We start from the raw sequence: 15,219 nt of genomic DNA on the forward strand, positions 1-15,219 counted from the left end.
TCCCGAATGGGTACCTTTACTCTGCGGCCGTGTGAATCACATGTAACTCACACAAAATAGTTTCAATAAAGGTACTAAAATGCCATATTTTCACTTTATTTGCACTTAACAAGTTTACGTGGAGCAAACTAAAGCAGGACTATACCATGGCAGTCAATGTGCTAAACTCGTTTGTCTCAAACCCTCTTTTTCGGCATGGCTGCCGTTGCCCACGCTACAATTTTCATCTGATTTTAATGATTTCTGGTCTCCCTTAAAGCAAACTGAATTCTCTTCAGTTCGTCCTAGCCGATTTTTTTAATGTTGATACACTCCTGGAAATGGAAAAAAGAACACATTGACACCGGTGTGTCAGACCCACCATACTTGCTCCGGACACTGCGAGAGGGCTGTACAAGCAATGATCACACGCACGGCACAGCGGACACACCAGGAACCGCGGTGTTGGCCGTCGAATGGCGCTAGCTGCGCAGCATTTGTGCACCGCCGCCGTCAGTGTCAGCCGGTTTGCCGTGGCATACGGAGCTCCATCGCAGTCTTTAACACTGGTAGCATGCCGCGACAGCGTGGACGTGAACCGTATGTGCAGTTGACGGACTTTGAGCGAGGGCGTATAGTGGGCATGCGGGAGGCCGGGTGGACGTACCGCCGAATTGCTCAACACGGGGGCGTGAGGTCTCCACAGTACATCGATGTTGTCGCCAGTGGTCGGCGGAAGGTGCACGTGCCCGTCGACCTGGAACCGGACCGCAGCGACGCACGGATGCACGCCAAGACCGTAGGATCCTACGCAGTGCCGTAGGGGACCGCACCGCCACTTCCCAGCAAATTAGGGACACTGTTGCTCCTGGGGTATCGGCGAGGACCATTCGCAACCGTCTCCATGAAGCTGGGCTACGGTCCCGCACACCGTTAGGCCGTCTTCCGCTCACGCCCCAACATCGTGCAGCCCGCCTCCAGTGGTGTCGCGACAGGCGTGAATGGAGGGACGAATGGAGACGTGTCGTCTTCAGCGATGAGAGTCGCTTCTGCCTTGGTGTCAATGATGGTCGTATGCGTGTTTGGCGCCGTGCAGGTGAGCGCCACAATCAGGACTGCATATGACCGAGGCACACAGGGCCAACACCCGGCATCATGGTGTGGGGAGCGATCTCCTACACTGGCCGTACACCACTGGTGATCGTCGAGGGGACACTGAATAGTGCACGGTACATCCAAACCGTCATCGAACCCATCGTTCTACCATTCCTAGACCGGCAAGGGAACTTGCTGTTCCAACGGGACAATGCACGTCCGCATGTATCCCGTGCCACCCAACGTGCTCTAGAAGGTGTAAGTCAACTACCCTGGCCAGCAAGATCTCCGGATCTGTGCCCCATTGAGCATGTTTGGGACTGGATGAAGCGTCGTCTCACGCGGTCTGCACGTCCGGCACGAACGCTGGTCCAACTGAGGCGCCAGGTGGAAATGGCATGGCAAGCCGTTCCACAGGACTACATCCAGCATCTCTACGATCGTCTCCATGGGAGAATAGCAGCCTGCATTGCTGCGAAAGGTGGATATACACTGTACTAGTGCCGACATTGTGCATGCTCTGTTGCCTGTGTCTATGTGCCTGTGGTTCTGTCGGTGTGATCATGTGATGTATCTGACCCCAGGAATGTGTCAATAAAGTTTCCCCTTCCTGGGACAATGAATTCACGGTGTTCTTATTTCAATTTCCAGGAGTGTAGTTAGTATTTTTTCGGCCAAAAAAGAGGGTTACAAAAAATGGCAAATTTTTGACATATTTATTCATTAGGAAATGAGACACTTAAAGTAGTAAAGGAGTTTTGCTATTTGGGGAGCAAAATAACTGATGATGGTCGAAGTAGAGAGGATATAATATGTAGACTGTCAATGGCAAGGAAAGCGTTTCTGAAGAAGAGAAATTTGTTAACATCGAGTATAGATTTAAGGGTCAGGAAGTCGTTTCTGAAAGTATTTGTATGGAGTGTAGCCATTTATGGAAGTGAAACATGGACGATGAATAATTCCAATCCCAAAGAAAGCAGGTGTTGACAGATGTGAAAATTACCGAACTATCAGTTTAATAAGTCATAGCTGCAAAATACTAACGCGAATTCTTTACAGGCGAATGGAAAAACTGGTAGAAGCCGACCTCGGCGAAGATCAATTTGAATTTCGCAGAAATGTTGGAACACATGAGGCAATACTGACCATACGACTTATCTTAGAAAACAGATTAAGGAAAGGCAAACATTTCTAGCATTTATAGACTTAGAGAAAGCTTTTGACAATGTTGACTGGAATACTCTCTTTCAAATTCTGAAGGTGGCAAGGGTATAATACAGGGAGCGAAAGGCTATTTACAATTTGTACAGAAACCAGATGGCAGTTCTAAGAGTCGAGGGATAATGAAAGGGAAGCAGTGGTTGGGAAGGGAGTGAGACAGGGTTGTAGCCTCTCCCCAATGTTATTCAATCTGTATATTGAGCAAGCAGTAAAGGCAACAAAAGAAAAATTCGGGGTAGGTATTAAAATTCATGGAGAAGAAATAAAAACTTTGAGGTTCGCCGATGACATTGTAATTCTGTCAGGGACAGCAAAGGACTTGGAAGAGCAGTTGAACGGAATAGACAGTGTCTTGAAAGGAGGATATAATATCAACATCAACAAAAGCAAAACAAGGATAATGGAATGTAGTCGAATTAAGTCGGGTGATGCTGAGGGAATTAGATTAGGAAATGAGACACTTAAAGGACATGTTCTGAGGCATCAAGGGATCACCAATTTAGTACCGGAGGGCAGCGTAGAGGGTAAAAATCGTAGAGGGAGACCAAGAGATGAATACACTAAGCAGATTCAGAAGGATGTATGTTGCAATAAGTACTGGGAGATGAAGAAGCTTGCACAGGATAGAGTAGCATGGAGAGCTGCATCAAACCAGTCTCAGGACTGAAGACAACAACAACAACAATAGTTTCACTTTTTTTTTTTTTTGCAAATCCCTACGATGAACTAAAATTACATCTGTAAGGACCAGAGTGATGTGTTAATTTCATGTTCCAAATAAATACAACTGGAGTTACGGCGACAACCGTCGATCTACCTCCTTTCAGAGCTGCCTCGGGAAAATCCCTATTACACAGTGAAAATACTAATATTTTTCAATAAAAAAATACCAATTAAAACTTCAATGTATGCTTTTATCATTACAGCAAACCTCATTTGTCTATTGCAGTCCAGTAAGGAGGGTAAAAACCCTGAATGTGAGCAGTAATTTCGCCCGTCACCTTGTCGTTCCCCCTCAACGCCCGTCTCTCTCTCTCTCCCTTGTCGATCGTTCCAGCTCCAGGGAGACGGCTCTGTGCCGCCTGTCTCTGGCTGCCCCGTGTCTGAGCTCCACTCCAGGGCGGAGGGCTTAAGTCATCTGCTGCTCCTGTCCCCTCCAGCTGCGCCCCACCACGGACAGTCTTAAGCCGTCCGCACACATACGTTGCTTTCGAACGTCAACGTTGAGCGTCGAATGTGCTGCTGGCCGCTGAGGAACGATGCGACTTCGACATGGTGGCGCAGCTAAAAATAGCGCGCCTCCCTTCTGAATGCGAATGCAATATTCCGACTTCTGAAATAGAGTGAACGGACTACAACAATAGACAGTTTTACGCAGTAATCGATTGTTAGCATTCCTCTGTCGGCATTTCAGTTTATTTCATCAGTGAAGTTAGACGTTCCTCTTGCTCGCCTGCAAAATGACTTTCTCGACAGAAGAAACAACGGAAACTGTGGATACATATGTGAAAACAGGTTCGATTAAGGAAACTCGCAAAATTTTCGGGCCCAAGTATTCGGACAGAGAACTACCAACAAAGAGGGCAGTACGGAGTATGTATCAAATTTGGTGCACCTAAGAATCAGTGCAAAATGTAAAACGGCAAAGAATTCCTTCAGTTCGCACACCAGAAGTTATTGTAGACATTCCCCGAAGAAGTAATCAAAGCTCAGAGAAGTCTACTCGTAAATTGGCCCAACAGGCGCATGTAAGCAGGAGGAGTTGCTGGCAGAAATAGGTAATCTTAATTTGAAGTCATATCGAGTGACGATTGTGCAGCACTTACAGGAGGTGGCAGTCAGAAACGTGTAGATTACGGTACCTGTCTTTTTAATAACACCAACGATGGTTTGTTACACCCTTTCGACTACGTCATGAGTAATGAAGCATGGTTTCATCTTTCCGACCATATGAATTCACAGAATACGAGGTACTGGGCGACGGAGAACCCAAACATTGTGTGTCAGCAACTACTCCATGATGAAAAAATCGGCGTTTAGCACCTAAGTCACCACTGGAACGAGTCCATGATGTCTTCGCTGAGGAACGAACTGTCAGCAAGCATTTATGGCCACCAAGTTCGCCGGACCTAACAACATGAGATTTTTTCCTGTGCGGACACTTGAAGAGCAAGCTGTATGAAATAAATCCACACACAGTACAGAAGCTGAAAGACAACATCAGCCCTCAAGTTGCCGCCATCTATATGAGAACTTTACGCCGGGTGTATGTGAATAATATGCCTAGACGCGCACAGCTGTGTATCGATGTTGCAGCGGGTCACTTTCAGAATCTTGTACAAATGTATTTTTTGCTGTATCTTTCACTGTAAATAAATGGTAAGGTCATTTCAGCTCTTCATTTCTGTAATTTCACTGCATTGCTGTTGTACTTACATGGGCTTCTCTTATCTGCACCCATAGTATTACAACATTAATGTAATTTACTAACCCTTGTTACAAAATGTACACACAGAATTTGAAACTGACTACCCCTGTAATCTGCATTTGTGAAGCCATGTTAATTCTGTGTCAAAGTTCATATAGCAGGTGATCCATTATGTGTGTGGATGTGTGTGTGTGTGTGTGTTCTACATCTCCTGTTAACCCTTAGATTAATTTCAGCCCAACTTGGTACACATAATACTTATTGCCTGGAAAGAAGTATTAGGGGGGGGGCGGTGGGGAGGGGGGTGATAAGTACTACATATCTCCAATTGGATTGCAGGTGACATATAAGGTGGAGACAGAGATTAGAGGAAGAAGGACTCAGACAAGACAGATTCACAGAGAAAGGTAGGAGAAGGAGATGGACAGACATGGACAGAGAGGTGAGGGAGGATCAGATGGATGTAGAGAGACGTGACGAGGAGATGAACAGAGAAAGGTGGGGGAGGAGAGGGACAAAGTGAGGATGGAGTAGGAAGTAGAGGGGGAAGGGCAGATGGACAGAAAGATAGGGCGAGAAGGAGCTGCAGAAAGTGAGGGCGGAGGAGGACAGACAGAGAGGGGAGCAGAGGAGATAGGCAGATACAAGACAAACAGAGAGATGGGAGAAGAAGATGGAGAGAGAGGGGAGGAGGAAATAGAGAGAGAGGGAAGGAAGAGATGGACAGAGGTGCGCGGGGGGTGGGGCGGAAGATGAACAGAGTGGCGATGGAGGGGGGAAGAGGGGATGTAGCAGGTGGAGACGTAGGAGGCAGGTGGAAGTTGAAGAAGGCTAGTTGGCAGGTGGAAAAGGATGTCAGGGTGAAGAGGGAGAGGTGTGCGAGATGAAAGAGAGAGGATGTGAGGAAGCGGGGATGAGAGAAGAGGCATGCGGAAGAGGGACAGAGTGTGATGAAGCAGATGGAGGAGGAGAGAGAAGCAGAAGAGGAAACTAGGATATCATCATCATCATCATCATCCAAAACTTTTGATTCAGCGTTCAGTCTGGAGCATAGTCCCCCTTATAAAATTACTCCATGATCTCCTATTCAGTGCTAACATTGGTGCTTTTTCTGATGTTAAACCTATTACTTCAACATCATTCTTAACCGAATCCAGGTACCTTCTCCTTGGTCTACCCCGACTCCTCCTACCCTCTACTGCTGAACCCATGAGTCTCTTGGGTAACCTTGCTTCTCCCATGCGTGTAACATGACCCCACCATCTAAGCCTGTTCGCCCTGACTGCTACATCTATAGAGATCATTCCCAGTTTTTCTTTGATTTCCTCATTGTGAACACCCTCCTGCCATTGTTCCCATCTACTAGTACCTGCAATCATCCTAGCTACTTTCATATCCGTAACCTCAACCTTATTGATAACGCAACCTGGATCCACCCAGCTTTCGCTCCCATACAACAAAGTTGGTCGAAAGATTGAACGGTGCACAGATAACTTAGTCTTGGTACTGACTTCCTTCTTGCAGAAGAGAATAGATCGTAGCTGAGCGCTCACTGCATTAGCTTTGCTACACCTCACTTCCAGTTCTTTCACTATGTTGCCATCCTGTGAGAATATGCATCCTAAGTACTCGAAACCGTCCACCTGTTCTAAGTTTGTTCCTGCTGTTTGGCACTCAATCCGTTTATATCTCTTTCCCACTGACATTACTTTTGTTTTGGAGATGCTAATCTTCATACCATAGTCCTTACATTTCTGTTCTAGCTCTGAAATATTACTTTGCAAACTTTCAATAGAATCTGCCATCACAACTAAGTCATCCGGATAGGGAAGACATTAATTTTTCTGCAGATTATTTTGATGAAACCATAGCCAACAAGTACCATAATGGAGTTAGATGATACGGCACACTTTAAAAGAATGAAGTGCAATTTACCTCTTATTTGCGTTGTTCAGTGTGTCAACCAGGTCGGGAGAATGTGCACTACAGCTAGCAAATATTTTTTGTCGGCGTTTTTCGCAACCAAAACACATTTCGCACGGCTGAATACCGTTGATAAATTCAGTATACTCTCTGGAGTCGTATGGTATAAAACGACAGAGACTCAGCCGTATACGCGTGTAATGTAAGTGACCCACGTGCACGCATGCGAAGCGACGGGTAAAAAGCTAAAAGTTCGACTGAAATCCGCGGGGCGCTTGGTTCTGGAAGCACGCCGGCTTCGGGACGCAGTTTGACGACCACTGCCCTTCGCAGTAACGTTTGACGCGACTGACTGGGTTACGTGAAGTGTCCGCGCTGTGTGACTGGGTTCCTCGCAAATGCATCAAATGCTCTGTGCAATGCGAGACGTCTTGTGCCTTCTGTAGGGGCACAACTGCCCAACACCGTGTCAGCTGCTCACGAGACTCGATGAGGTGTACCCACCGAGCTCCGCTGCAGAGTTTCGTTGCCTTTCGAGACTTCTCTTGGGAACGGGTGGACGGGTCAAGTTAAAGTTTACGTCACATAATAACAGCTACGGTCCCTTGGCGGTATAATGAAAGTTAGCTTCTCTAAGTCATTGGAATCAAAAGATACGGCCATTTATGTCAAAGATTTTGATACAAACTCACTCATCGAAATCTATAGGGTACTTCTCCTCGACGCATAATCATGAAATTTGGCAAGAAACAACGTTTCGCAGTACAAGCAAAGGGGAAAAATGAGAAAATAGTTAATTATTAATTATATCACAGGAGAAAATATTTTTTTTTGTTATTTCTTGTCCGACTTTAAACTTGAAGACGGGCCATTGTGGCCGAGCGGTTCTAGGCGCTTCAGTCCGGGACCGCGCTGCTGCTAGGTCGCAGGTTCGAATCCTGCCTCGGGCGTGGATGTGTTGGTTGGTTGGTTTTTGGGGGAGGAGACCAGACAGCGAGGTCATCGGTCTCATCGGATTAGGGACGGATGGGGAAGGAAGTCAGCCGTGCCCTTTGAAAGGAACCATCCCGGCATTTGCCTGGAGCGATTTAGGGAAATCACGGAAAACCTAAATCAGGATGGCCGGACGCGGGATTGAACCGTCGTCCTCCCGAATGCGAGTCCAGTGTGCTAACCACTGCGCCACCTCGCTCGGTGTGGATGTGTGTGATGTCCTTAGGTTAGTTAGGTTTAAGTACTTCTAAGTCTAGGGGACTGATGACCTCAGATGTTAAGTCCCATAGTGCTCACAGCCATTTGAGCCTTTTTAAAATTTTTTTAAAACTTGAAATTAAATATTTTCGCAGGTCTTGGAATCCCTGAAAAGTGGCATTTGAAGCTGACTGTGGAACGAGTCTACTGCCGCCAAGGACCACGAAGATAAGATACCGGACAATAAGGCTCATACGGAGGCATATAGACTGTCGTTTTTCCCTCGGTCAATATGCGAGTGGAACAGGAAAGGAAATATATATGAAGACAGTAACTTGTTCTCGAAAGAACAGTTACCGTTGGTGACGGTGCAGTTTTTCCCTGGAATAAATGATGACTAACTAACAACCTCAGCTGCCGACAGGTGCTGTTGATATACCTCGATGTGGACAGCTGAAAATGCGAGCCCCGACCGGGACTCGAACCCGGGATCTCCTGCTTACATGGCAGACGCTCTATCCATCTCAGCCACCGAGGACACAGATGAATAGCGCGACAATACATATGTAGAATTGTGCACGGTTGGGAATCTGAGTCTCACGGGAAGCGTGCAAGGGATAAGTCCCTGCCGTCGTGCTATTCATCTGTGTCCTCGGTGGCTGGATAGAGCGTCTGCCATGTAAGCAGGAGATCCCGGGTTCGAGTCCCGGTCGGGGCTCGCATTTTCAGCTGTCCACATCGAGGTATATCAACAACACCTGTCGGCAGCTGCGGTTGTTAGTTAGTCATCATTTATTCCAGGAAAGGAAATGACTAGTATTGACACAAGGTACCCTCCGCCACGCGCCTTGCAATGGCTTGCGGAGTATCTATGTAGATGTAGATGTAGGTGTAGATCGACATATTGCCAGTATCATTGTCGATAGTAGGTTGAAAAGGGATCACTGTCTACACACCCAACTAAGTTTGTACCGAAACCTCACTTTGCGAGTCTTACTCGGATCTGGATAATTTTTTACTTATATAAACACGTGTGATCTGTGAGGTCGATAAGTACACTACTAGCCATTAAAATTGCTACACCAAGAAGAAATGCAGATGATAAACGGGTATTCATTGGAGAAATACACTCCTGGAAATGGAAAAAAGAACACATTCACGACCCACCATACTTGCTCCGGACACTGCGAGAGGGCTGTACAAGCAATGATCACACGCACGGCACAGCGGACACACCAGGAACCGCGGTGTTGGCCGTCGAATGGCGCTAGCTGCGCAGCATTTGTGCACCGCCGCCGTCAGTGTCAGCCAGTTTGCCGTGGCATACGGAGCTCCATCGCAGTCTTTAACACTGGTAGCATGCCGCGACAGCGTGGACGTGAACCGTACGTGCAGTTGACGGACTTTGAGCGATGGCGTATAGTGGGCATGCGGGAGGCCGGGTGGACGTACCGCCGAATTGCTCAACACGTGGGGCGTGAGGTCTCCACAGTACATCGATGTTGTCGCCAGTGGTCGGCGGAAGGTGCACGTGCCCGTCGACCTGGGACCGGACCGCAGCGACGCACGGATGCACGCCAAGACCGTAGGATCCTACGCAGTGCCGTAGGGGACCGCACCGCCACTTCCCAGCAAATTAGGGACACTGTTGCTCCTGGGGTATCGGCGAGGACCATTCGCAACCGTCTCCATGAAGCTGGGCTACGGTCCCGCACACCGTTAAGCCGTCTTCCGCTCACGCCCCAACATCGTGCAGCCCGCCTCCAGTGGTGTCGCGACAGGCGTGAATGGAGGGACGAATGGAGACGTGTCGTCTTCAGCGATGAGAGTCGCTTCTGCCTTGGTGACAATGATGGTCGTATGCGTGTTTGGCGCCGTGCAGGTGAGCGCCACAATCAGGACTGCATACGACACAGGGCCAACACCCGGCATCATGGTGTGGGGAGCGATCTCCTACACTGGCCGTACACCACTGGTGATCGTCGAGGCGACACTGAATAGTGCACGGTACATCCAAACCGTCATCGAACCCATCGTTCTACCATTCCTAGACCGGCAAGGGAACTTGCTGTTCCAACAGGACAATGCACGTCCGCATGTATCCCGTGCCACCCAACGTGCTCTAGATGGTGTAAGTCAACTACCCTGGCCAGCAAGATCTCCGGATCTGTTCCCCATTGAGCATGTTTGGGACTGGATGAAGCGTCGTCTCACGCGGTCTGCACGTCCAGCACGAACGCTGGTCCAACTGAGGCGCCAGGTGGAAATGGCATGGCAAGCCGTTCCACAGGACTACATCCAGCATCTCTACGATCGTCTCCATGGGAGAATAGCAGCCTGCATTGCTGCGAAAGGTGGATATACACTGTACTAGTGCCGACACTGTGCATGCTCTGTTGCCTGTGTCTATGTGCCTGTGGTTCTGTCAGTGTGATCATGTGATGTATCTGACCCCAGGAATGTGTCAATAAAGTTTCCCCTTCCTGGGACAATGAATTCACGGTGTTCTTATTTCAATTTCCAGGAGTGTATATTATACTAGAGCTGACATGTGATTACATTTTCACGCAGTTTGGGTGCATAGATCCTGAGAAATCAGTACCCAGAACAACCACCCCTGGCCGCAATAACGGCCTTGATACGGCTGGGCATTCAGTCAAACAGAGGTTGGATGGCGCATACAGGTACAGCTGCCCATGCTGTTGCAACACGATACCACATTTCATCAAGAGTAGTGACTGGCATATTGTGTCGAGCCAGTTGCTCGGTCACCATTGACCAGACGTTTTCAATTGCTGAGAGATCTGGAGAATGTGCTGGCCAGGGCAGCAGTCCAACATTTTCTGTATCCAGAAAGGCCCGTACAGGACCTGCAACATGCAGTCGTGCATTATCCTGCTGGAATGTAGGGTTTCGCAGGGATCGAATGAAGGGTAGAGCCAGGGGTCGTAACACTTCTGAAATGTAACGTCCACTGTTCAAAGTGCCGTCAATGCGAACAAGAGGTGACCGAGACGTGTAACCAATGGCACCCCATACCATCACGCCGGGCCATACGCCAGTATGGCGATGACGAATACATGCTTTCAACCTGCGTTTACCGCGATGCCGCCAAGCACGAATGCGACCATCATGGCGCTGTAAACAGAACCTGGATTCATCCGGAAAAACGACGTTTTGCCATTCGTGCACCCAGGTTCGTCGTCGAGTACACCATCGCAGCTGCTCCTGTCTGTGATGCAGAGTCAAGGGTAACCGCAGCTATGGTCTCCGAGCTGATAGTCCGTGCTGCTGCAAACGTCGTCGAACTGTTCGTGCAGATGGTTGTTGCCTTGCAAAACGTCCCCATCTGTTGACTCAGGGATCGAGAAGTGGCTGCACGATCCGCTACAGCCATGCGGATATGATGCCTGTCATCTCGACTGCTAGTGATACGAGGCCGTTGGGATCCACCACGGCGTTCCGTATTACCCTCCTGAACGCACCGATTCCATATTCTGCTAACAGTCATTGGATCTCGACCAACGCGAGCAGCAATGTCGCGATACGATAAACCGCAATCGCGATAGGCTACCATCCGACCTTTATCAAAGTCGGAAACGTGATGGTACGCATTTCTTCTCGCTACACGAAGCATCACAACAACGATTCACCAGGCAACGTCGGTCAACTGCTATTTGTGTGTGAGAAATCGGTTGGAAACTTTCCTCATGTCAGCACGTTGTAGGTGTCGCGACCGGCGCCGACCTTGTGTGAATGGTCTGAAAAGCTAATAATTTGCATTTCACAGCATCTTCTTCCTGTCGGTTAAATTTCTAGTCTGCAGCACGTCATCTTCGTGGTGTAGCAATTTTAATGGCCAGGAATGTATAACGTAAATGGTAGATATATTTTCATTTTCAACACAGTACCGAAAGGGAATTACATGCGATAAAAATAATAAGAAATTAGCACTTCAGAAATGACGAATCCACAACAGGCAAAAAAATAGCGAGAAAATTGGCAAAAAAATAAAACCAACATTGACGGAAATTAAAATTGAATTTGCCAAAGAATAACACCTTAATTCGCCAAAAATAACACCGAAACTGAACATCAAATAAAACGATTTTTCGTGTCACCTTGACAATAACGCATAAATATCGCTTGGCCAATGGCTACGTCACATTATGCTAGCAGTCAACATTTCATTGGTAGTAGAGTAGTAGAGTTCTGTCACCAAAATTTTGATTCTTGTACGAAATGGTTCAAATGGCTCTGAGCACTATGGGACCTAACTTCTAAGGTCATCATTCCTCTAGAACTTAGAACTACTTAAACCTAACTAACCTAAGGACATCAGGCAGGATTCGAACGTGCGACCGTAGCGGTCGCGCGGTTACGGACTGTAGCGCCTAGAACCACTCGGCCAGATTCTTGTACGTTTCTAGGCAACCGACACGTAAGCAGTAGTTGTAACCTACTGGTAATGGTTAGGCAGGGGAAACCCGTATAGCCAATAAACAGTTTTGTGACCACTGACGGAAACTTCGTAGTGACCAAGGTCTGGCGCTCCAGATTCTGCACGGGCACAGTTCCTGCTGGACTACCTGCAGTCTCGTCTCGAGTGGAGTTCGCCTGGCCGCTTCGAGAGTCGCCCATTAGCGCCCCCGAAAAGATAATTGCCCCAGATGGAAAGGGCCCACCGCAATTGGGCAACGCGTCGGCGGCCCCTTCCTGGACTGACGTAACGCGCGCTGGAGGAAAGCTAACGAGCGTGGTTCCGGTGCGCTCGGCCGTGCCATCCGCGCCGTGGACTCTCCAGACAGAGGCTCCAGTGTGTGGGAGGGAGAGAGCTGCGGGCGGCCGCCGGGTGCTTGGCACCAACCGGGCTATAAAGGGGCTCTCCGGCGCTGGAGGAACACACTCCAGCACGGGCCATACTCCGCACGCTCCGCAGACCAGCTCGGCCGCTCGACCAACCCAACACCCAACCATGAACGGTCTCTTCGCACTGGTGAGTACACTTGCGTATTGCGTCCTCCTGTAGATCGAAGCACCAAATCATCTGTTGGTTGCGAGGCGGGCAGACACCAATACACCCCTCCGTGGGTCTTCTCTGGTGTCGATATTATCCAGCAATACTGGCCCGTGTTTTGATCAGAACCGAAGTGGAATCTTCCTGTACGTCCGTCAGGGACCTGAAGATGACGTAGTAAATCGCCGAAACTGGTAGTTTGGAAACTAGACGGCTGAAAGGTGTTTTAATTTGACGTCCTGTATCGAACGGCCGAGTCCCGCAACCATCTCTGAAGAGTCGGACATACAGGGTCTCATACATTGGGTTCTACAAGGTGGTTCAGCCGCCCTCGCATCTGGGTGTTATGCAACCTGCAACGCCTTCAAACAATATGCGCAAGATTTTCATATTCCCTTGCTCGCAACGCCCAAACTATTTTACTCCCACAGAATAAAATGAACGGGACCTTTTTTTGTAGCGAATTTTGTACTGGGAAACGTTTTCACTGGAAGCCACGGTTTTCAAGTCATTCGAGAGAAACGCTTTTGAAGGTCACTTTGTACGATTTCCTTCAACAATTCGAACACGACGGCCTCTAATGAAAACGCATGCTGGTATAAAATTTAACTATATAAAATGTCCCACAAAAAGGACCCAGTTATTTTTTCTGTAGGACTAATAGACAGGGCGTAGAGAGCGAGAAAATATGAAAATCTTTCGTGTTGTATTTGAAGGTGTTGCAGGGTGCATTAAAACCCAGTGGAGGAGGCAAGAGAATCCTCCACTATAAGTCTGCATCTAAACCCATGTACCGTAAATCACTGCGAAGTGCATGGCAGGGAGTACTTTTCATTGCACCGCATAACGCAATTTATCCTCATTCCATTCGCGTGCTGATCACGGGAAGTCCTGAGGGCGTCATTTCAGAAGTTCTGCACACTGTAAGATTGAAGACAATAATTATTTTCAGAATACCTGTACAGGCATTGAATGTAATCTCCATTGTTGCTTATGACAGCTTCCCAAAGTTATGACAACTTCCGTATTTCCGAATAGGGCAGCGTTACTGTTGAACTGTCTGATTACTCGCGTCACCTCACTAGAAAAAAAATGGTTCAAATGGCTCTGAGCACTATGGGACTTAACATCTATAGTCATCAGTCCCCTAGAACTTAGAACTACTTAAACCTAACTAACCTAAAGACATCACACAACACCCAGTCATCACGAGGCAGAGAAAATCCCTGACCCCGCCGGGTATCGAACCCGGGAACGCGGGCGCGGGAAGCGAGAACGCTACCGCACACCTCACTAGAAGTTTCATCAATTGTGTCAAAACGTTTTCCACTTAGTTGTTCCTTCAATTCCGGAAACAAATCAAAGTCTAGTGGACTTATATCAAGAATGTATGGCGTTTCTCTCACTGGTAGGGGAATAAGTGGTCTTGCATTAAGCTGCAAAATGAGGATGTCAGGTGCAAGCATGTGAGGCCCTCTTTGGCGAATTTTCGGGCTCAAAACATTTTGGAGAAACAGCTCGTAGCACGCACTTGCTACAGACGTCCCCTAGGGCACTGTATCAGCTAATCGCGTTCTCGCTTCCCGAGCACGGGGTCTCGGTTTCGATTCCCGGCGGGGTCAGCGATTTTCACCTGCCTCGAGATGATTGGGTGTTTGCGTTGTCCTCATCATTTCATCATCATTCCTGACAGTGGCGAGTTTGGACTGAGCAAAAGTTGGGTATTTGTACGGGCGCTGATAACTGCGCAGTTGAGCCCCCCACAAACCAAACATCATCATCATCATCATCATCATCATGATCATCATCATCATCTACATGTACATCTACATCCACACTCCGCAAGCCACCTGACGGTGTGTAGCGGAGGGTACCTTGAGTACCTCTATCGGTTCTCCCTTCTATTCCAGTCTCGTGTTGTTTGTGGAAAGAAAGATTGTCGGTATGCCTCTGCGTGGGCTCTAATCTCTCTGATTTTATCCTCACGGTCTCTTCGCGAGATATACGTAGGAGGCAGCAATATACTGCTTGACTCCTCGACGAAGGTATGTTCTCGAAACTTCAACAAAAGCCCGTACCGAGCTACTGAGCGTCTCTCCTGCAGAATCTTCCACTGGAGTTTATCTACCATCTTCGTAACGCTTTCGCGATTACTAGATGATCCTGTAACGAAGCGCGCTGCTCTCCGTTGGATCCTCTCTATCTCTTCTATCAACCCTATCTGGTACGGATCCCACACTGCTGACCAGTATTCAAGCAGTGGGGGAACAAGCGTACTGTAACCTACTCCCTTTGTTTTCGGACTGCATTTCCTTAGGATTCTTCCAATGAATCTCAGTGTGGCATCTGCTTTACCGACGATCAA

At 48.2% G+C, this 15,219-nt stretch overlaps 1 protein-coding gene across 1 annotated transcript in view; it reads left to right on the top strand.

The window, feature by feature from the left end:
- The window catches only part of LOC126209805 (PE-PGRS family protein PE_PGRS5-like), a 39,806-nt gene that overhangs the window by 5,062 nt on the left and 19,525 nt on the right, over window positions 1–15,219 (top strand). The window contains exon 2 of the mRNA XM_049938941.1: window positions 12,373–12,833. Within this exon, the coding sequence (XP_049794898.1) occupies window positions 12,373–12,833 (461 nt within the window). The remainder of the gene's footprint in view (window positions 1–12,372; window positions 12,834–15,219) is intronic.

Source organism: Schistocerca nitens, chromosome 10, assembly GCF_023898315.1.
Source record: "Schistocerca nitens isolate TAMUIC-IGC-003100 chromosome 10, iqSchNite1.1, whole genome shotgun sequence".
Classification (NCBI taxonomy): Eukaryota; Metazoa; Arthropoda; class Insecta; order Orthoptera; family Acrididae; genus Schistocerca; species Schistocerca nitens.